The sequence below is a fragment of the Vicugna pacos genome, chromosome 31, assembly GCF_048564905.1.
Source record: "Vicugna pacos chromosome 31, VicPac4, whole genome shotgun sequence".
Classification (NCBI taxonomy): domain Eukaryota; kingdom Metazoa; phylum Chordata; class Mammalia; order Artiodactyla; family Camelidae; genus Vicugna; species Vicugna pacos.
Genome location: NC_133017.1, coordinates 17,707,899 through 17,730,180, shown reverse-complemented (window position 1 = coordinate 17,730,180; position 22,282 = coordinate 17,707,899). Strand labels below are relative to the sequence as shown.

At 52.2% G+C, this 22,282-nt stretch overlaps 2 protein-coding genes across 10 annotated transcripts in view; one reads left to right on the top strand and one right to left on the bottom strand.

The window, feature by feature from the left end:
* PTK2B (protein tyrosine kinase 2 beta) overlaps positions 1-1,687 on the top strand; it is a 117,379-nt gene extending 115,692 nt beyond the window's left edge. For all 8 annotated transcript variants that reach the window (XM_031692545.2, XM_031692547.2, XM_031692546.2 and 5 more), the window contains one exon: positions 630-1,687. In XM_031692545.2, coding sequence (XP_031548405.1) covers positions 630-845 — 216 coding nt within the window. In that variant the 3' untranslated portion in view covers positions 846-1,687. The remainder of the gene's footprint in view (positions 1-629) is intronic.
* Positions 1,688-3,548: 1,861 nt separating this feature from the next.
* Positions 3,549-17,317, bottom strand: CHRNA2 (cholinergic receptor nicotinic alpha 2 subunit). Of its 2 annotated transcripts, XM_072952742.1 has the most exons (7): positions 17,140-17,317; positions 13,728-13,958; positions 12,611-12,762; positions 12,164-12,208; positions 8,564-8,673; positions 4,857-5,865; positions 3,549-3,687 (listed from the first exon to the last, which is right to left on the bottom strand). In XM_072952742.1, exons 2-7 carry the CDS (start codon positions 13,798-13,800, stop codon positions 3,562-3,564), a joined length of 1,515 nt encoding a protein of 504 aa, XP_072808843.1. In that variant the 5' UTR covers positions 13,801-13,958; positions 17,140-17,317; the 3' UTR covers positions 3,549-3,561. The 2 variants fall into 2 exon arrangements, with proteins under 2 accessions (XP_072808843.1, XP_072808845.1); XM_072952744.1 differs by lacking the exons at positions 13,728-13,958; positions 17,140-17,317 and having other exon boundaries at positions 4,857-5,732; positions 12,611-12,827.
* Positions 17,318-22,282: the final 4,965 nt, after the last annotated feature.

Here is a 22,282-nt window from a genome sequence, read left to right as displayed (position 1 = left end):
CCACTACCTCTCAGTGGCCAGCAGTGTCACACAGGTGACCACCGCATCCCACCAGTGTTCCCACTATCTGTGACCACTCCAGGCAGGACAGATCAGGAGGGTCTGGGCATTTCCCAGTCTCCCTCTGGGTGGCGGCGGCAGCCCGGAGGAGCCCGAGCCCCGGCTGTCCTGTCTGGCATGAGAGCGCCCCGCTTCGGCCTGATGACCCAGGCGTTCATTTCACTTGATAAATATCTCTTGAGTGCCAAGCATATGCGCGAGGCACTGGGGATATGGAGGTACATGACACTGGACAGCTCAGACCACAGCCCCTGATCTCTTGATTTGATGGTAGACAGCTGACAAATACATGAATACACTTGACCCCTGACCATTCACTCCATCTTGGGCCAGGACCAGGGGATGCTGTGATGAAAGGAGGGTCCATGGAGCTGGACCAGGGTGGGCTGGACCAGTGTCTGTCCTAGCTCCAGCCCACATGGGGCTTTGGACTCAGCCGAGGCCTGGGTCAGACCTGCCCCCCCAAGTCCAACTTCCTCGGCCAGCGCCAAGGTGGGCTTCCCCATCCTCCTGGCCTGGACTCTGCCATCCCTCAGGCTCCTAGCCTCTCCCATGTGCTCTTCCTGCAGATTGAAGGGACCCAGAAACTGCTCAACAAGGACCTGGCGGAGCTCATCAACAAGATGCGACTGGCCCAGCAAAACGCTGTGACCTCCCTGAGCGAGGAGTGCAAACGGCAGATGCTCACAGCCTCCCACACGTTGGCCGTGGACGCCAAGAACCTGCTGGACGCCGTGGACCAGGCCAAGGTTCTGGCCAACCTGGCCCACCCGCTGGCAGAGTGAAGAGGGCTGCGCCACCTGCCCACATCTCTGTCCCCGCCTGCCATGTCCCCCCCTGCCCCAGCCCCTCCCTTGCCTTCGGTCTCTTGGGTCTTCTTAGGGGGCAGGCTGAGGGGAGCCCTTCTTCCCTGGCCACTTTGCACGACCCCTCTCCCCATCCTGCCCCCAGACTGTGCTGCTCAGGCTGAAGCTGGACAGAGGGGACCAGGGGTGACGAAGAGGGCCCAGAGGGAGCGTGGCTGCGGCCCGCCCGCCACTGCTGCCCAGCCTGATGGGGTCACGCTGGGGTCCCCAGCTGCCACAAGGGCTTTACGCATGGACATGGCAGGCCGATTTGGGAACCGAGCTGTTTCTTCACCTTCCTCTTCTGCCCACGGAGGTCTCCGGCCCCCCTTGCACAGAGGAGCCCCGAGGGGCTTTCTTTTGGGAGATGGGTGGCTGGCGAGATGAGGGATGGACCTGGCTTTCTTTGTACAGTGTATATTGGAATTTATTTAATGTGAGTTTGGTCTGGACTGATAGCTGTTTGTCCCCCTGAGGGGGTACCTGGGACAGTCCAGGGACAAGCTACTGGGAGTCTGGGCCCAGGAGGCTGTGTTGTCCACATGCCAAGCAGGGAGGAGGGGAGAGATGAAGCCAAAATGGGACTTGGACACGATCCGCACTCCTCACCCCCTTTCCTCTTTCTTCCCTCCCTCGGCCCCTCCCTTCTCTTTTCTTACTCCCTCCCCCTCTTCTCTCCCCTTTTCTCATCCACTCCCTCCCTCCCTCTCCTGTGTTTGTGCAGTACACTCTTCTACCATCTTTCTATTTGACTTGTGGATGAATTAAAATTGTACCATTTGCTTTGTGGTTTGATTGTTCTGTTTGTTCGACCTTGAGGTGGGGTGGGGTGACACTGACCTCCAGCCGCAGCCCCGGAAGGGATCGATGGTGCTTACACTGGGCGAAGATCAAAGGCTGATGTCAGGGCTCAGCCGAGGGGCCACCTGGTGACATCAGGGGGTGGGGTTGGGCATGTGCTCCAGCCCTTTGACCCTGCACGTGACCCGAGGGCGACTTTCCAGTGGGGACCCAGCGCGGCCCCTCCACACAGCAAGGCCAGAGGCACCCTCCAGCTGCCATTCAAACAACCAGGGCTGGGGGCGGATGCTGGGGCAGGGGGCTCCCGGGGGTGCTCAGGAGGGGTGCCACCTCTGACTGAGCAGCGGCGTAGGCCTTATTTGATCTATTTACTCACTTGCAAGTTGGGTGGGGGATGGAATAATGAGAGAGAACAGCGCTGCCCCGGGAGGTCAAGTCCAGGAGAACCAGGAGGCAGGAGAAGGGAGGCTGGGGGTGGCGTCTGCAAAACAGAAGGAGCCAGAAACCAGAATGGCCTCTGAATGGGGGGGTCTCCGAGAGAAGAGATGAGCCAAGACGGGGCCTGGTGTGGCGGGTTTCCCCCGGGGCTGTCAGGGAGAGCAAGTGGGGGTTTGGTAGAAGGGGACTCCAAGGCCAGAGAGAGACTAGAAACTCGCTGTGTTTGGCTGCCCATGCAGGGTCCCCACACTGTCCGGAGAACCCGGTGCTGCATCTGTTAGCTGCCGCGGCTCTGCCCTCCCGGGCTGGACTCGGCTGGGGGGGGGCAGCTCCTTTCAGCTGGGGGTCACAGACTGCAGAGGCCGCACAGAGCCGTCAGGAGGGTCAGGAGGAGCACGGGCTTTGTGGGGGGAGGGAGGGCAGGCTGGGGAAGTAAGGGGCCCCAGCGCATTTGCGTTCACACAGCAATCTCAGGGTCCAGGGCCACCCAGCTTACCCCTCCTAGTCCCCCAGAACCAAAGTCCTGGGTGCCGCCGACCCCCTGTGGGGAGTGGTCTGAGAGCTTGAGTTGGGTCAAGAGTGGCTCAGATGTCTTTCTGGTTGTCCACATGCATCTCAGGACAGAGTGCCCCTGTGGACGGGGACTCTCAGCGCTGCCAAACGTCCCAGAGGGCCCGCTGGTGTGGAGCCAGTCTGCAGCGGGGCGGGGGGTGGGCACTAAAGATGAGGGCAGTCTGAGCGGCCATAAGGCCCTCCGGGCGGGTGGGGTGGCCCACTCCGTGCATCCGCCCACCTGTGGCCCTGCCACCCCCTTCCTCCCCTTCCGGAGGAGCCCCTACCCTTCTCCTGTTACACCTGCAGGCTAGGACTCTCAACTTCCACCCCCATCTGCTGCAAAGACAACCCAGCCTGCCTTCCAACCTCTTCCTTCTGCTCCCCACACTCAAGTCCACCTCTGCCTGGCTGTCTCCCCGACACTTCCGGCTGATTTCTGAATCTGAAATGTTGTGCCCGGCCCTCCCACCCCCTGAGGCACCTCTCCCCTCTCCCTGGACACCCCTCCTTTGAGGTCTGTGCCTCCTCACATGGCCCTGCCCCACTCCCTGGGTCCCCCTGCTTGGCCCAAGGGATGCAGAGGCATCTTCTATGGCTTCACATTGTCAGCACCACATCACTACCTTCTGCAGAGCAAGTTCCTTCTTGCCCTAGCTCCTCAGCATCCAAGCAAGGCTCTGTGCCCAGCCGATTCCCCGCACACACTACAATAATGTCAAGTGAATCATCCCAACGAGTCTTCAATGTCAGGACTCCACAGAGGACCTGTAGTCTGGAGTATACCCAAAGGCATACTCCAAAGGCAGCAGCAGTTAAAGATGGTCAGTCATGCCCTCTCAGGGCCAAAGCAGGCGACATGACATCAGATCGTTCCAGCCAGGAACGGAGGAAGGAAGAGTCCGACCGTCCCCAGGAAGCAAACAAGGATAAACAACCAGAGGAATATCCTGTCGATGACCATGGCCACGTACCTCCAGTCTTCCTTCACCTGCAGGGGGAGATGGGCGCATGGTGACCAAGGCCTTGGGAAAAGGGAAGGGTCCCGCCCGTGCACAGCCCCTAAGGATGGCCCTGGGGGCAGCGGTGACCCCACTGAGACCTTGGGAAGCTAAGATGGGGTGGGGGGAACTTTGTCTCCGGACTCAAACAACTCTCTCCTAGTGATTCCCATCCTATCCCACCCATGGCACCCCTATCCACAGGCTCTCACCAGGTAAGAGAGGCAAGAGGGATACAGAAGGTTCTAGAACCACCCAGAGGCATGGACCCTCCCAGGAGGCCTGTGGTGATTTAAACACAACACCCCAGAAGTTACAAAATGGTGAAGACTTTGCTGCCTCCACATTGCCCCCCAGCCACTCACTGCAGGAGATGGGGAGGGGAGGGAGGGGAGGGCAGGTGTGGCCCGGGGAGGTGGGGTGGGTGCGTTACAGGGAGAGGGGTTGGGGGCTTTGTGGAGTTAGGGCTCACAGCCTAGGCAAGAGGGTCTGGATTCCTAGCTGCTCCAGGATTGGATAATAATTAATTTTTCTTATCTACTCAACAAGGCCAGCCAGTAACGGCCTCCGGCCTTTCATCCTCCCCTGGGTTGATAAGGATTCTGTGATCCTGGGCAGTGGCCTGCTCACCTACTGATGCCGGACAGGGCAGGGGTCGGGAGGGGAGTCCACCTGGTCCAGCCACGCTTCCCGGGGGGTTGTGAGTGAACAGTGAAGCTCACAAAACGCCCAGAGCCCTCAGCCAAGGACCAGGAGGAGGGGAGCATCAGGACCAAGGGGGAGGGTGATTTGTCTGGTCTCTCCCGATGAGACTCCCTCCATCCCCCTCTGCGCCTCCCCTCCCCTCGCCCATCACGAATGATGAGAAATGCCGGTGGGAGCACTCAGCATCTGAGACCCCTCCCTCTCTGTCCCGCCGTCTCCCAGTCCGGCTGAGCTGGGGCGTTCTCGAGCGCTATTCTGCGACTTGCCAACAAGAGCTGCCAGCTAGACATTCTCCGTCACGTCTTATTCCAGACTCCCAGGGACGTGACTAAGGGAGATGGGTCCTCAGGGAGGAGACTGGGTTGGCCCAAGCTAACACCCTGCGGGGAGATGTTTCTCTAAGAGGCCGGTAGAGTCACCCAGGGGAGGGGCGCCTCACCCAGCCCCCACTCACTGAAGAGTCAGCATCCTCCGACCGCAGGTGATCTGCAATATAGTGGACGCCCTCCAGTGCCTTCTGGATGCTAGGTGACAGCAGGAGCCCACCTTCCGGCAACTGGGCCTCCGCCTTGGGACCTGAGGCCCCTGGGTGCAGACCGCCATGGCTGTAGGGGATGCCCGTGGAGGGGGACGGATGACCCGCATACACCCATCGGTCTTCCTCCTCCTCCTCCCTCTCCTCTGCGTCCACATTGGTCTCCAGCCAGTGGTAGGAGGGGCAGAGCTTCAGATCCGGGGGGTCGCGGAGCTCCAAGGGTGGCAGGGGCCGGCTCATCAGAAGCCACCGGGGCACGCAGCCCAGGAAGGCCACCCGCACCCAGCGGGGCATGCTGTGGGTGCTGGGGGAGCGGTGGTGGACGTTGAGGACGAAGACGGTGATGACGATGGAGAGGGTGACGAAGATCATGGTGAAGAGCAGGTACTCGCCGATGAGCGGGATGACCAGCGAGGTGGACGGGATGATCTCGGTGATGAGCAGCAGGAAGACAGTGAGCGAGAGCAGCACGGAGATGCAGAGCGTGATCTTCTCACCGCAGTCGGAGGGCAGGTAGAAGACGAGCACGGTGAGGCAGGAGATGAGCAGGCAGGGGATGATGAGGTTGATGGTGTAGAAGAGCGGCAGGCGGCGGATGACGAAGTAGTAGGTGACATCCGGGTAGACCTCTGCGCAGCAGTCATACTTCTTGCTATTGTAGGTGCCAGTGGCGTTGACGATGGCCCACTCGCCGCTCTCCCAGTAGTCCTTCAGGTCCACCATCTGCTCCATCTGCACCAGGTCGATCTTGGCCTTGTCGTACGACCAGGAGCCGAACTTCATCTTGCAGTTCTGCTGGTCGAAGGGGAAGAAGGTGACGTCGATGCTGCAGGAGCTCTTGTAGATGGCGGGCGGCACCCAGTGCACGGTGCCCGAGGAGAAGACATGGGCCTTGGTCATGTGGGTCACCACGAACTCCCCATCGGCACTGCGGAGAGGGGAGGAGAGGAGCTGGGGGGCCCTGCGCACCTCAGCCACCCACGCCAGGCCGCACCAGATAACCAGCCGCAGGGGGACCCCAATAACACAGCCAGACTTGGCCAAGTTGTTGGGATTTGTGCGAGGCTCCCCAGCACACAGCCGATTATAGCTACCTGGGTTGTCTTTTAAACGCCATCTTTTCTTTGTAACAAGAGTAGGAATTTTGAAGAATATAGGAAAGCACCAAGAATTTAAAAAAAAACAAACACCCGCTATTGCCATTTGGAGGTTATATACATAGCACGCATATTTGATTGTCATCTAGACAACAGGGTAGCACTTGTACATATCTATGATCGTGGGGTACGTCTGTAGTTTGACGGCCTGTTTGCATTCATTTAATATTTCAGTGTGACTGTTTATGAGCACATTCTCTCGCCCCGGCAGATGGTGAGTAAGCGCCTCAGCTGGGGATATTTTCCACCTGAGATTTTGGTTCTCTGCTCACAAGATACCTAACACCTTTGAAAGCTGGGGAAGGAAGACGCCATCCAGTTAGCAGGCATTTCGGAGCCAGCCGCGGTGACTAGGGCCAGGAGCTATGGGAGGACCGGATGGAAGACCCACGCCTGCTCTTAACTCCGAGGAAATGGGAAGCAGCTCCGAACACCTACAACGCAAGGGAGGCCGTCCGGCAAACTATGAGGACGGCCCAAGTGAGCCCCAGAAACTCTGGGGAAGGATGCCCTTCCAGCCAGGAGGGTCACCATGCAAGTTGCCATTTTAGCAAAGCCTCGACAGGTGACAGGATTTTGGTGAAGAGTGGACCAGCAGAGCGTCTGCAGAACAAAGAACAGAGGAGGGAAAGAACAGAACTCACAGGATGTGCGTGGGCTGAGGGAGCTGCTGGACCTGAGTCGGAGGTGGGGCGTGAGTAGGGGTGGTGGGAGATGAGGCCAGCAGCGTCGTGGGGCTAGGCATCTAAGGGCCCAGAAGGGCGCTGGGGACACTGAAATAGCGGTGACCTATCAGGCTGGGCTTCCTGGGAGCCTGAGTTCCTGATTACCCCGAGAGGTGGCACTATGAGCTCTTAGCCCTAACCATCCCTTCCGCTCCAGTTCCCTCGGTCAACTAAAGGTAGGAGAACCAGAAGAATACACAGGAAGAGAGGCTTCTTTTCCTTAGAGTAGTTCCAGGCTAGAGATAGAGGCAAGTTGGAAACCAGAACTTTGAAAGAGTTACAAACACATCAGGGCAAACGTTTGAAAAAAAAATTTTAAGGCATTTTTGTCATCACACACCATCACCACTAGATGGCAACCTGCGCCCCACTTTGAGAAGGAAAGATGGAACATGCCCGGTCGTACCCCGAAGCTGTGTCTGGGTGGAGGAGAGACCCTTCTTTAAGTGTCTGCAAGAATTTAGTTTGAATTTCGTGCTATCAAAATAATTTCCTGTTATAATCAAGTAACACTGGCTGGAGCCCCATTGGTAATCCTAAAACTCCAGGTCCCATGTGATACTAGGACTTTGCTCCTGCCCTCTGCCAGGTGCACAAGAAGCAGAAAAAAGAGGGATTCCAGGTGCAGATAGGGCGTGAGGGGCCCATGAGCCCAGTGGCAGTATTAGACCCTGCAGGTAATCCATGCTGGATGTGGGTTTACAGAGATGGCTCAGATGAAAGGGCTTTGGGTCTGACTGGGACCTGACAGTTGTAAAGGGATCACTGTCATCCTCCTCTGACCTTATCCGGAGACTTCAAACTCCAGAAGTGGGTCTGCTTCCCTTTATTTTATTGTTGAAAAATAGCTTTTCCAAATTTGGGTCAAATGAATTAGGAAATGCTGAGCTAAAGGGGGTTCTTGTCTGTACAACTTCTAACAACACTTAAAATGTTACTGTGTCCTGACAGCTTTCAAAGGACTCAGGGCTGGAGTGGGAGAAGGGGGTTCAACGACATACAATGTTACCCAAAATTATTTGACCATGGAACCAGTTTTCATGCCTGTTCATATCTCCAGGAACGAGTGCTCCTTAGAGCCCCACTGTAGAAAGCATTTGAAGACAAACAACATGCCAAACACCTTTTAATTTTACGTTCTTGACTTCTGAATGAATAATTACCTAATACCAGACATAAATGAAAGTATAGATCTTTATATCTTCGATCAAAAAAAGAAAAAAGAAAAAACCCTTGGTCCTCTGGTCTCTCTTTGGACTCCCCTGCCTTTTATAAGCTTCTAGTCATTATGTTCAAAGACTAGTCCTTTTTGGTCTTGAATACAAAGCAACTATAAGTGATGTTTCTAAAAATACCCATACCAAGTGAGTTTGCTAGGTTCAAAGGTGTTACCCCGAGATGCTACTTACCTGTTCCAATCACAGTGTGATCCTGCAAAACTCCAACCTTTAAGCACTGTTTTCAAAGCCTGCACCATCCACGTTTTTCAAATAATAGTGATGGCAAATCTGTGTCCACTAGCACAGCGCAGGCACTGGTATTTAGTAGGTGCTCAGTAAATTTTGGTGTGTGAGCGGGAGAACAAAATGAAAGAAAGGAATCAAAAGAAAAGACACGAGGGGGCGCACCTCCCAAGTCCAACTCAGCCCTGTCTCAGGTTACCGGCCCCCGGGCAAGGAACCTCCCCCCTCTCCCCACCGCCCAGGGGTCCCTGGGAGCCCCCAGGACCCCAGCCGCTTCCTACTTGTTGTAGAGGACAATGTCGGGGATCCAGATCATCTCCGAAGGGACCCGGAGGGACGTGATGTTGCCGAAATCGGCTGGGTTCCAGCGCAACTTGTAGTCGCTCCACTCCTGTGCGTGGGGAGGGGAGTCACGTCTCTGGCCCTGCTGGGGGAGGGGGCTCTCGGGGCAAACCTAGGGCAGCCTGGGGACGGCCAGAAGCCTGACTCCGGAGCACCCACGGGGTAAGAAGGGCTGCGATGCCCGGCAAGGGCCCTGAGCTGGGAATGCGGAGTCCACTCTAAGATAACCAACTTGCCCCAACTCTAAGCCCCAGGCGCACCTGGACGATGCCTCACCCTCGTCCAGCCTCTGCTCTGCCCCTTGTGGCTGGATGGCCCCGCCCAGCCGCCTCCCTCGTTTGTAGTGAGAACATTTTTCAGCGCATCACGATGTTTTTTCACATCCTGTGGCTAGGAAGGCCCTCAAAAGCAGAGCCGGACAGGGAGTGCAGAGTAGGTAAAAGTATTTTCCCATCTAATAGATAGGGAAACTGAGGAACAGAGAGGTTAAAAACAAGCGCCAGTTCCACAGCTGAGAAAGGGGGAATCAACCAGCGACTTTCCAACTGTGCTCCACAGCGCCCCCTAGGAGCCCTGCTTCCACCAGCAGGTCCAAGGGAATCTTTCTCCCCGCAAACCAGGTTAGTAATATTCACTCTCTGAAGTTTCCCTCTCTGACGTTATGACAGTGGTGACTGCATGTGGATTTGCGTATTTATTTATTTAACGCCTCTGTAAGTTCCGTGGAGTCAAGGATCACGTCCGTTTCACTCCACATCCCTAGCACCCAGCCCCTGGTAAAGGCTCAAGAGATGTATCTGAGCAGTGAAGGGAACGGCTCCTCCCGCCAAGCTTGTGTGGTCCCATTTCAGGGAGGGTTTCCCGTGTCCCCTCTGGACTTAAAAAGAAAAACTACCCCCAACTGATGATGACTAGTGTTGACACACACAGCTGTCTTTTGCCCCACAGGAGCTTATAATAATTATATAAAATTATTATTATATAGTATATAATAATAATAATAATAATAATAATAATAATAATAATAATAATAACAATAATAATAATAATAATAACAACAACAACAGCCACTACCATTTATAAAGCCCACTTTGTTGCAAGCCCTTTAGATCATTCTTCCTAACCTCCACAACAATCCTACGAGTTAGGGAGCAGAAAGAGAGGATTGGAAGGTACATTGTCAATAAGTGACAGCACTGGGGCTTGAACCCAGGCCTCCCTGCTTCCAAAATTGCTCTAATTCCAGAGGCCATCTTGTGGTTGTGCATTTGCACTAAAATAGTGCAGTAATGCACCCTTGAAAAAGCACCTTGAGTGGTACCTTTTCCCCTCTAAGGACACACAAATACATCAGCCGGGGTAGGGATCCAGGAAGGTGAAACAGGAGCGTTTGCAGGAAAAGCACTGGTCCAGCTCAATTATTTCCAAATTTCAAGCACTCAAGCCCCAGCTAGATAATTTTTGCCAATAAATGCGCATCGCATGTATTAACATTTTAGTATTTTCCTTTAAATTGATTCACTATATTTAAACTGAAATAAGATTTTGAATTTTGTATCACTGAAATAACCGGAAAACCCACAGCATTTGAAAACATCCACTAAAATATAAATTTATGACTATCACGAAAAGGTTTGCGAGCCAACTAGAATCATCTCATGAAACAGCCACTGATATTGACACCACACTTGAGAAAATGCTGGCCCGGCGGTGGTACTGACAGCTTGTCTGTAGGGGAGAGCTTTGGAGCCAGACTGAAAAATCAGAAAGATTTAAATGTTTGTAAAATTGTCAGGACAATCAACTAATTTCTCAGGATACTGATGAACAATTTTGAAAGCGATTTGTCTTCATAAATGTATCCTCTTCCCCCATCCATTGTCTGTCAAGTTTTCAGGTTCAACCAACATTTGGGAGCATCTACACCAAGCTGGGTTATATTGACAATCAATTGTATTACCCGGTTTTACAGATGAGAAAGGTGAGGCTCTGAGATTAACATGCACGTTATCACAGGCTAGTCAGAGGTGGTGCTGGTTGGCATGACTCCTTCTCCAGTACCCCTCCCTCTCCTCCCTACCTCAGTCCCTGAAGCTAGGGTAACTGGCCCATGGGGACAGTTGTGGCAACCCGGGTTCTAGATCTGACCCTGCTGTGGCTTCCCAGGTCCCTTCACAGCTCTGTGCCTCATCTGTAACGATGAACCTCGTGACCTCCACGGCTCCAAGCTAAAGGGCATCAGAGAGGTCTGCTCCATGCCTTCCATCTTAGCATCCAATGATAAAAACTGAATGGCCAGCACACTGCCCGACACCATCTACAGACTGTGGGGGCAGGATGCATACCCAGACACTGCCAGAGAGTAAGGCATTCATTCAAAAGACTCAAAACAGAAACGTCCATGAAAATTCTGATGGTTGTGGTTTTCTGAGCACCAGCCTCTGCAGTAGGGGAGGGTTAGGTTGCCAGTGGGGTGCGGGGAGAAAACAACCGAAGGGTGTGAGCAAAGGGCTAGGTCCTCTTTCTCATCTTCCCCACGGTCTCCACTTCAAGGTCTGGGGAAGGGGCTGGGCTGAGAGTGAGGGGCTGAAGCGGGGAGAATAAAGCCTGTGCCCCCCCAGTTCTGCCCCTGAGCGTGGCACGTCATAGACGGCCACACATCTATTGCCAGGATTGGTACTGGGCCAGTCTCTGGGCCTTAAGAGACAGCAACTTCGTTTCCTTTCTTTTGGGACCTTTGCTCTGTGGTCCATGGGCCACCAGATGAGGAGTCCAACTCTCCTGCTGGAGAGAATACTTAGAGAGACCCTGAGAGTGCCTGGAGAAGGAGAAGGGTCCAGCTGGGCCTGACTTCCAGAACCTTCCAGAACCTCCCAGAACCTCCCAGAGCCTTCCAGACACCTCTGCTGAGGGATGGACATGTGAGTGAAAATATCTTAGACACTCCAGAGCAGATCAGTCCAGCAAATGCCACCAAGTAACCCCAGGAGTCCCCACGCCAAGCAGAAGAAACCACTAAAACTCCTGGCCATAAAACCTCGAGATATAATAAGCTGTCTGTTGCTTTAAGCCAGTGAGTTTTGGGGTGGTTTGTTAGGCAGGGTAGACACAGAACAGAGAAGGAGCCTGGGGTTCTGAGTGGGGCACAGCTGGGTTCTCTAGCCGAGCTGCACTCTGCTTCTGCTGTCCTCAGCTGTGAAGCAGGCAGAATTGGTTTTCCCTTAGTTTTTGGTGATGACTCAGGGACCTGATAGGCAAACAGTAGCAAGGATGTAGGAAATGCCCACTCCCAGAAAGGGGACCACGTGGTTCTTGTAAGTGACATTCTTAGGCGCTGGACACGGAGCCTGGCCACCAGAGCACAGCGCCTCACGAGAAGCAGTCTGCTGTCAGTGGGCTTTGGAAACATCCTGAGCAGCCACTCTTAGGGAAAAGAAGAATTCAGAAAAGTGCTGCTAGTGGAATGGTCCAGGGGTCTGAGGTCTGTGGGTTCCCACCCCACTCCTGCCCCCCACAACGGCCCAGGGTGGGACCCTCACCTGCTTTAGCCAGACGTTGGTGGTCATCATCTGGTTCTTCTCATCCTGGCCCGGAGCGGGAAAAGAAGAGACTGGAGTCACCAACCAGCCCCAGAAAACAGGGTAGAGAGGGAGGCGCTGATTCAGCACCTCCCCACCCACCACCGTCACTCACCAGAGAACCTCTTGAGTGACACCCCAAGCCCAGCCCACCTGCCATCTGTCCTGACACCGCCACCCTCACCCAGGTTCGGGACCGCACAGGCCACTGGGCTCTCTGGGCTCGCTGCAGGTGGAACAAGGCGGGCGTCTGGAAAACCCACTGCTCCGGCTGAGAGCCGGAGGGAGGGAGGGAGACGGAGCACCGCTGGGGCTGGAGGGCTGGAGGGAGGAGGGGCGGAGGAGCCGGGAAAGGGGCGGTGTCTGGGGCAGACCCCAAGGGGGCAAAGGATGGTGGGACGGACGCACCACATCGATCAGCTGGGCGATGGACAGTCCGAAGCGCACGATCACCACATCCGAGGTGTTGGGCACGGGCCGTGCCCAGCGGTTGTAGTCCTTAAAGAGGTGTTTGAAGAGGCGGTCCTCGGCTTGGGTGTGGGGAGCTCGCTGCGCGGATGCTGTGGGGCGGGAGGGGAGAGAGGGGTCTCCGGAAGTCTGCGGTGGTGGGCGCTTGGCTCCCTCTGGCACCCAATCAGATCCACTCAACCTCCCTGAGCCTCAGTTTCCTCATCTGCAAAATGGGCACACTAATCCAGAACCTATGTCAAAACACTGTCCATTAGAGCTTACAAAGCAACCACATGGTTGGAGCTCAAGAAATGTCAGTTACTCTGTGACTAACTGATAAGGGGTGAAAACAAGTGCTGAGAAGGGTGCGGAGCGGGGGGAAGAAGTCAGACCTGGGAGGAGATTCAGTCTGGAGCTGGGGAGCCCTGTGAAGACAGCAATATGGGGGAGTCACCCGGTCGTGTGGGGGCCAGCTGCGGGGAGCAGGGCTTCACGCGTCACCGTGAACTTGGCCCCCGGAACTTTTACTCCCAGCCACTTATAATGCACCAGTAATGCTAACCACGAAATTCTCTACCATTTGGAGAATCTCCCCTATTTTTTCAAACCGCCAGCATTTGCCCCTTCTCGTCAGCTAGGGAAAATATTTCCAAACTGTCTGGTGGAATCATTCACGTCTGTTTTCACCATGTCCTGCCAACAGCTTCACCTCTTCAGGGTTCTGCTGCCTGAGCAAGTCGAGAACTTCTGCTCTAAAATTCAGAAAAGCACGTGGATACGGCGGCTGCCAGGTGTTGAGTGCCGACTGTATCCCAGGTGCTAGTCACAAACTCCCAATCCACGTAACCCGCACAGTAGCCCTGGGAGGGTCTCAGTTGGCGTTTTGCAGACGAGGAACGCCGAAGCCCCGGCAGGCTCAGAGCTCGAGCGCCCCCCACCGTCTCGCGGTGGAACAGCTGCATCCCCTGCGGCTCCAGGGTCGCGGTCGCCGGCTAGCCCACCCACAGGAGTTTCCTCCGCGAGGCACATGCGCTCACAGGTGTGACAGCACGTCCTAGTGATCACCCCCGCTCACCTGCCGGGATCAGAAGGAGCCACCACAGCCCGAGCTTTGTCGTGGACGGGAGTGCAGGGCAGGAGGGACCCATGGCTTCGGAGGAGGGGTCTGGCTGCAGCTGGAGATCAGGAGGACAGGCCGGGGCTTGGCCGCGGGTTGAACCTCGGACCGCTTTCCCAGCAGGGCCTCGGGAAGCTGGCACCGCAGAGCTCCCGTGGGATTCCGCTCTGCTCCCTGTCACAGCTGAACCTGAGCGAGCCCAGGAAAGGATTCTCAGGGTGGTGCATCCTTGACACAAGAGCACCCTGGTCCTCACACTTTGCAGGGGTGTGCAAAGTCAGCAAACAGGTGTCCCAGGAGCCGAGGACTCCTTGGGCTCTCTCTGGCTGAACTGAGGAACCAGCAGTTTCCTTTTCTTCAGATTCAAACAGCTATTCCACCCTAAGATAAACTCTGACCCACTGGACAGAGGTGGGCACAGGATGAGACTGAAGTCCCCATTGCTTTGGCCTCAGTGACTCATGTAAAATGGGGATAAACGTACCAAAAAGGGTGTCAGTAAAAGGATATGGTACTATCCATGACAGCCAAAAGGTAGAAGCATCCAAATGCCAATCAGCTGGTGAAACAAAGAAACATCGGTGTGGCCCACAGTGGAATAGTATACAGTCATGAAAAGGAATGTAGTGCTGTTGCCTGCTACAGTATGGATGAACCTCAGAAAATTACGCAAAGTGAAAGATGCCAGACACAAAAAACTATGCATTACATGATCCTACATATATGAAATATCCGCAGCAGGTAAACCTTTGGAGACAGAAAGCAGATTAGTGATTTGGGGGCACTGCGGGGAAGGGAAAAGTGGGAGTGATGGCTAACGGTACAGATTTCTTTTGGAGTGATGAAAACACTCTGCAATAAGATTGTGGTGATGGTTGCACAACTCCAAAGATACTAAACTGTACAGTTTAAAAGGGTGAATTTTCTGGTATGTGAATTCAATCTCAAAAAAGCTTTTAAAAAAATAAGCACCTTCTGGATTAACCAGAAATAGCCAACTCTGTTTAGATTGTGATGATAATATATAGCTGATTCAATAAATGGTTCTAGTGATGAGAAGGACACTGATGTCAAGATAAGACAGAAGTCCTGAGTGTTTTGTAAACAGGGGAGGGTTGGGAAAGAGCTGTTTTGTTAAGCTAATGCGTTAATATATATATAGTGTGTGGTTTAAACATGTGTCACTAGAATAATATAGTGAATGTCATGCTAGGAAGTTTACACACTCACACTGGCTGTTTGGGTTTTTTTTTTTAAACAATCCTCCTCCTTTTCGGGAGAATGGGGTTGGCTTGTGTCCTGCTCTGCCGTCACATAAGCGTGAAGACTCACTACTTTGTGTTCCGTTAGCTGTGAGGAAACAGGTCTGCAAGTACAGGGAGAGAGGAGGCCAGGGTCCTCTGATGGTAAGTCCTGGGAGCTCTGCCTAAGAACAGCTTGCATTTTGTGTAGTTTGAAGGTTTACAAGACACTTTCACAACATCGGCCTCTTGGGCTCGCCATCATCCCTAGGAGGGTTCGGGGAAGGACTGTTATCATCCATGTTACATAAATTTAAAAATATCGATGTTCAGAAAAGTTGACTGAATTGCCCAAGGTCACGTAGTTAAAAGGTGATGAAGCTGAGATTCAAGCTCACATCTTCAGCTTCTGAACTATAATGTGTTAAAAAGTGCTACACAGTGGCGCCAACTAGAAGTATAATTTTGTGTGAGCAACTTTTCCAGCACTTGCATGTGTTTTATAGACCTTTGTCCTGCAACTGTCATTGTCCAGCCCTTGTTAGAACTGAGATCTGTGGCAGACAGGTGGTGACAAGGTACAGGCTCACTTGGATCCAAGGTTCTGGGAGGTTCCCCTGTGTGCAGTTTTACTCACCCCTCCTTCCAGCCTCTATCATGGCCACAGATCCCAAGACTACAATCTGTTTCACCTTTCAGCCAAGGGCACTAAATGAAAGAATGATTTTTTTCCCCATTAGTGAGAAGAAACAGAGTGCTGAACTTGCATCATACAAAGATCCAACCAGAGACATCCTGGACCTTCTGGAAGAATGTGCAAATGAGATTCAGTCGACTCCAGTGGACAGACTCCTGCAAGATGACTCAAATGTGTATCCTTTGTAATTAGCCCACTATGATAATTTCATTAATTTGTCACCGGAAGCCAAAGGGGAAATCGTTCCAGGTAATTGACAGTAACTGGAGTAACCTTCTACCTCTTGTTAGGTATTAAAAGAGAAAGAGCCCCAGACCTTTTGATCCCCTAAGTGGCTGGAATGGCAGTTTGGAGGGTGGGGGTGAGTGGCTACAGGGTGATGTCCCTGTTTGTAAAGTGGGTCTGGGATAATGGGGTGCACAGAGAAACCTATGCAAAAAAATATTGCTTATATAAAAGGCTCAGACACCAATATCCTCACTGAACTTGGATCACTGCTGAGGTACCAGGGTGTCTAGACCATCCCACACCCAACATCCCAGCTCACTACAGCCTCTCGTGCCCACGTCCTGAATCCTGGTTCCACTGAAGTCAAGGTGATTTGGACTTGCTTCCTTGTCCGTCTTCTTACTGCAGCTGGTTTTCAGCTTCTCACCCCCTGTTCTATTCTTTTCATAAGCTCCACCTTCTCCATAAAACCTACTTTGATCTCACCCCGCCCCTCTCCACCATCCAGCACAACCCTAAACATGGGAGTCCCTGCTCTCCCATAACTAACTGTTAGTACCCCCAAAGACAGCCCCTCGATTAGAGGAAATGATACTGTCTCTTCTTCCAAATCATTTCATCAAAAGTGCTTAGGGGAGAAGGAATCTATATCTAGCTTTTATATCTGATCTGCTCGATAAATTGATTAATTGCAGAAGCTTAACATCTCAAGGTTGGGTGGAATCTTAAAGGTCATCTGGATTAACGCACCAGCTAAGGCAGGAATTCTCTCCACAAATCCCAGCCCCAGAAAAACCCCAGCAATAAAAAACTTGCCACCTTCCAAGTCCGTGAATACCACTGATATCTATTAGTCTTTGTTGAAGCCTATAGAATATCTACCAAGTGATAAATTAATGACAAAAGAGGAATAATAGTAATAAAAGCATAGAAGCAGATTCAATCAAGTAAAGCTGATCATGCCTGAGACGGAACTACCCTCACCACTGGGAAGGGGGTGACTGTCACCCGGGCTCTGAACAGCCCCAGCAGGGACAACCAAAAGACTAAATGTTTCTAGAAGCAGGTAACTCCCAGCATTCTAACATACCCACCTCCTAAGTACCCAATAATTGGCTAACCTGCTAATCCCTTTGACCCACCCTCCCAATGTTCCCACACCCACAACGTCCCCAACACAAGCCTTGCGGAGCATCTTTCTTACCTGTGGCCACAGAAGACAAGTCATCCAAAGAATGCAGAACCAGCCCAGCTTGGCGGTCCTGGTCAGCGGACAGAAGCCCCCCTCAAACAGAAGGGCAGGGGCAGAGCACGGCTGGGTGACTTCATTTCCTGGTCAGATGCTGGGACAGGACATGCCTTGGCAGAGGAGGGAGACCTGACTCTCAGGTTGCTTCCTGAGGGGAGTGGGGGGTGGCTGGACAAGTTCTGAGGCCAGGCTGATTTGCCTGGGTGTCATGGAGAGCCTGGGGCGGAGGCTTCTGCGGGTTAGAGCCAAGCGGGTCCACAGGGGGTACCACCGGTTTGGCAGGCATGCAGACTCATGCTCATACTCCCTCTCTCTCTCTGTCTCTCTCTCTCACACACACACACCCCCTCTCTGGAGGGAGGAGGAGGAGGAGCTTGTGACAGTTCCGTCCGTGTCCAGTGGGAACAGACAGCGGATTTGCTTTCCCTCTGTCCAGTTACAAGGATGCTCCGTTCTTTGCTCTGAAGGACCCGGTGCTCAGTCACTGCCTGGGCCCCCCAGTCTCACCCGTAGATGGGGAATCTCCTGGGTCCTGGGTTTGTCTGTCCACAAAACAGTCCAGTTTTCGGTAAAATAGGACTGAGGACAGAGCTGCCAGTCAGCAGCCTGCGGGCCTCTCCTTCCCCTCCTCCCCTGGAGAAGCCCCTCCCCCACCGCGGCCTCCTGCAGGACCCTGGGATCACTCACACTGCCACCTGGTTTGGCCTTAGCTGGCCTGTCTCCTCCTCAGCCTCCTTGCTGGGAACCTTGCCTTCAGTTTTCGGGACAAGCAAGGTCACCTTCCTTCAAACCATAAACTGACCCCTTGCCTCCTTGTCACCATAGGAGTCCTGTTCCTCCCGCTGTGCACAGTGAAGCTTGGGTCCCCATCTCTCCAATACCCCCAGGCTTTCTCGTATCTTCCTCTCCCTTTCTGTGTCCCCTCCCCTCTGCCCACAAGTAAGCTCATCCTCCATCCTAAAAGCACTGTTCGGGGTCTGCTACTTGCTGCCTCACGTCCCATACATTGGTAAAAGCAAAGGACTCGGGACATAACCGCCAGGGTTAACTTGTGGCTCTGCTCCTTCAAAGCTGGGTGGGTTTGGGTCGGCCTCCAGGGCTTCCCGTGCCTCAGTCTCCTCCTGTGTGAAGGAGGATGAGAATGCTCTGATGTTCCACTTCAGAAGCTCGTAATGAAGAGCTAAATGAGTCAGTGCAAATGAAGGGCTTAGAAGAGTGAAGTACCTGATACATATGTGTATGTGTGTTAATGTATCTGATATAAACGTGATGTATGTAACCATGGTGTGTATGTGTTGTACGGATTTACACATGGGTATGTGATGGCCAGTATTATCTTTTGAGAAAATTAAAGCACATAAAATACACAAAAATTGTTAACCCCTCATACTCGCACTATCCATAACTAACTAATGTGAATATTTCACCACATGTCCTTCCATATTGATATATGTGTATATGTCTGTGTGTGTGTAAAGTTACATGTATTACATGCATACATTCTCCAGAGGGAAAGAAAGGAAGGAAGGAAGGAGGGAGGGAGGTGGGGAGGGAGGGAGAAAATAATCATAAAGTGTATCAGTTAGTGTTTTGGTTCAAGCAATAAAAACGACTGCTCAATTTAAGAAGCAAACGACTTTATTAAAGGCGATGGGAAATTTACAAGTGCGCTTACAAAGCTGGAGAACAGCCTGCGGGCTCAGGTGAGAGCGAGGGGAACACCAGCCGGCCGAGAGCCAGAGTCACAAGCCATTCCCCGCACGGAGGGCCCTGTGGCCGCAGAACTGGATGCCACACCTAGCACCGTCTGTCACTGGTCCTGCTGTCACTGCTGTCCCTGGAAACCAGCCACTCCTGCAGCTGCCAGAATTAATTCTCCTCTATCCTTGCTTCTTTGTGTCACTAGCTCCCAATACAAAGGTCAGGATAAACGCACCTGATTAATCATGTGCTCATGAACAGGATGCGTGCAAGGCTGAGGAAGCAGGAATCTGGGGTTTGGAGCTTCTGTGGGGATGGTGCGCTCTGCCACCTTCAAGGTGGGAATAGTCCCAGAATGTCTGAAAGGAGTTTAAGGGCTGGGCAGCTCCCCAAATCTAGCTCTTGGCCTCCTACCACCAGTGCATACCCAGCTCTCCGAGATTCCACTTTGGAAAAAATGGTTACACCCAGTTGTTCTAAAATGTGTACATGGAATTTACTGAGTCATGTATGGCAAGGTGTGCAGACACGGGAATTAAGAAAGAAATCTATTCTCACAGATCTCTAGAAACAGGAGTCATGGTGCGCCGTGGAGGGCCACAGGGGGAAGCCCCTAGGCCAGGCAGGCAGCTGGAAATGCAAAGGAGAGAGCGATGACCAGAGCATTTATTGGCATTTCTTAGGGAAAGCAGGGTAGGACAGGGTAGGCAGCCTAGGACTGGATAGGTAAATAATTCTGGTGGGCTGTGGGTAGAGGGGTGGTCTCTGGTTGTTCAGTACCTGGCCCTGGGGTGATTTAGTGCAGTGGGGGTATTGGCTTGGTGTGTGAGAGAGAAAGGAGGTGTTTGGGGGGTGCTGACTCAGGATTAGCTGGAGGGCTTGTAATGTGACGCCTGTACACCCATGAACGCTGGGACACTGGGCAGATGGAAACAACTTTGGCCATTAGTTTGGCCCTGTGAGTAATGGCTGCCAAATAGACCAAAACAGAATCTAAGAAAATACGGTTAGAACATTAACACAAAGCAATCATTCCTCCCAGAAACAAAAGAGCTCATCCTAACCCCAAAGGGACATAATCCTACATCTCATCAGTCACTCTGTCCAGTTCCAAGTCTAGCCTCTCGGGGCAATGCCCGTTCTTTCTCTAATCCTGACACAATGTTACCTTAAAATTCTGTTTCCTAAGGAGTAAATCTTAAAGTTCATCGAAAGCACACTGTAGAGTAATGGAGTGGGCAGAAAATGAAATAGATTAACAAAGTAAGGAAGAGAGTGTAGGCAATCCCAGCCCTCATTGTTGTGGGAGGTCACTGGGTTAGAGCTGGTGTTTCCAGCTTTCCTGTCCACCCACTCTCCAGAAACATCCATTCTATAAGAGACAAATTGATACCTTCTCCATCACGGAAGGGGTTCAGTGTAATCAGCTCACCACCAGGTAAATAATTTGAGCCTCTGGGGGTGGGTACCCTATCTGGAGCTCAGAGTTTGTCACTGTTGCTGCGGAGTTGAGCATTTGGCAGTGACAGCAGTAGGAATCACATCAGAAACAGCACCTGTAACGGGAGTCACCCCCTGAGTTTACAATGATCTGTTGATATTCAACAATACCGACGGATCTTAGGTAGAGTTTGGAGGTAATACAAGTTACCATCCCTGCAGCTTCCTGGTCTTTGATGGTGGTCCTAATCCTTGTGATTCCCCTAGAGACATGGTACTGATTTTATTTGTTCGTGTGTTACGGAGGCTTCCTCCTGGTCATTCCTCGCAAGACAGATGGTGATGTGTCACATAATGAGAAGCCTCCTTAACGCAAATCCCTGCACACAAGGTCCAAACCACTTCCCACGCCCTGTAGTCAAGATGAGCATCCTTCCACACCCATGTATTTCTCAAAGCCTTGGAGAAGGGCACTGCCGTCTTTCTGGGTGTGTCTGGAAGAGGTCAGCATCTGTGTCAGCAGACTGAGTAAAGAAGACATCTCCACCAATGTAACCAGGCACCAGCCAACCCATTCAGGGCCTGGATGGAACAAAAAGGTGGAGGAAAGACGAATTCACTCTGTCTGCTTGAGCTGGGACATCCATCTTCTCTTGCCTTTGGACATCAGGTTCTTGGGCTTTTGGACTCAGACCAGGACCCACACCACCGGCTCCCATCCCAATTCTCAGGCCTTCAGACTCTGGACTCAGTGAATCAGATGAGCAGTTTCCTGGTCCTCCAGCTTGCAGACTACAGATCATTGGACTTCTCAGCTTCCATAACCACTTGAGCTGATATCTATGATAAATCGCCTCTTGTGTATGTATCTCTATATCTGTTGGTTCTGTTTCTCTGGAAAACCCTAATACACAGCCAGCTTTTCAAGCTTGTAGACGAAACTGAAGTTTCTAGAAAGCACACCTCCTTCAGTCAGCTCAACCTGATTTCAACTTTCCATCTTTGGTTTAATACCTCGAGAATCCACCTCTGTGCATGTTTATCAGATTGTGGACATAAATGAGCAGAATCTGGCAGTTTTGGGGTGTGTTTGTATCTCCTACCAGGTCTGTCCCTGGAACCTGCCTGCTGGGATATGTGGGGACCTAACCCAGGTTCAAGTCTAAAGGCAATGAAAGGTGATCATGGGGGTGAAGAAAGTTGGCTTACCTGACGAGTGATAAATCCCTCAGATGAAGAGGGGAGAGGAGTGGTGAGATGAGTGAATAGATGAGGGACATTAAGAAGCATACCTTCCAGTTACAAAATAAATGAGTCTCAGGGATGAAATGTACAGCGTGGGGGAATATTGCCAATAATATTGTAATAATAAAAATGTATCGTGGCAGATGATAACTTGGCTGATCTTGATGATCATTTTGTAAGGTATAGAAGTATTGAATCACTATGTTGTGTGTGTAATTAACATGGTGTTACAGGTCAACTATACTTCAATCAAAATTGTTCAAAAATAAACATCCTCAGGTTGCTGCAGGAATTTCAGCTAAGGCAAGAGTGAGCTCATCAGACAGAGGAAGAAAAAACATGTTTCCCTGGGAAGGGAGGCTCCCTGGCACTTGTCGTGGGGACTTGCCCAGTTCTTAAGTTTTACTTCTTTCCCATCAGTGCTTTGAATTAAACTGATACAATAATTAGGCAAATCACAGGATCAAAATTTGAGTCTAGATTCTAGCCACTGGTCAATTAGTTACATACCGCCTCTCATCTCTGAATGTATCTCCAATACATGTTTCTTTCAGCATTTTCCCTTTAGAGTGTGCACTATGCTAAGCTTTCTCAGTAGAGAACACTGGAGGAATGTTGCAGAGAGAAAAGTTTTTTGCAGTTTCTGGCACAGGTCGGGACAAGGGTGGATCTTGTGGCCTCAGCCCTGCAGTCACTTTTCTGCAGCCTGTTT

Bases quoted from the DNA above. Each gene is read 5' to 3' on its own strand.
- CHRNA2 (XM_072952742.1), bottom strand. From the start codon at position 13,800: ATGGGTCCCTCCTGCCCTGCACTCCCGTCCACGACAAAGCTCGGGCTG. The intron at 8,674-12,163 runs GTGAGGGTCCCA...CCCCACGCACAG, and splicing joins CCAACGTCTGGCTAAAGCAG to GAGTGGAGCGACTACAAGTT. The intron at 5,866-8,563 runs GTAGGAAGCGGC...CCCTCTCCGCAG, and splicing joins GACATTGTCCTCTACAACAA to TGCCGATGGGGAGTTCGTGG.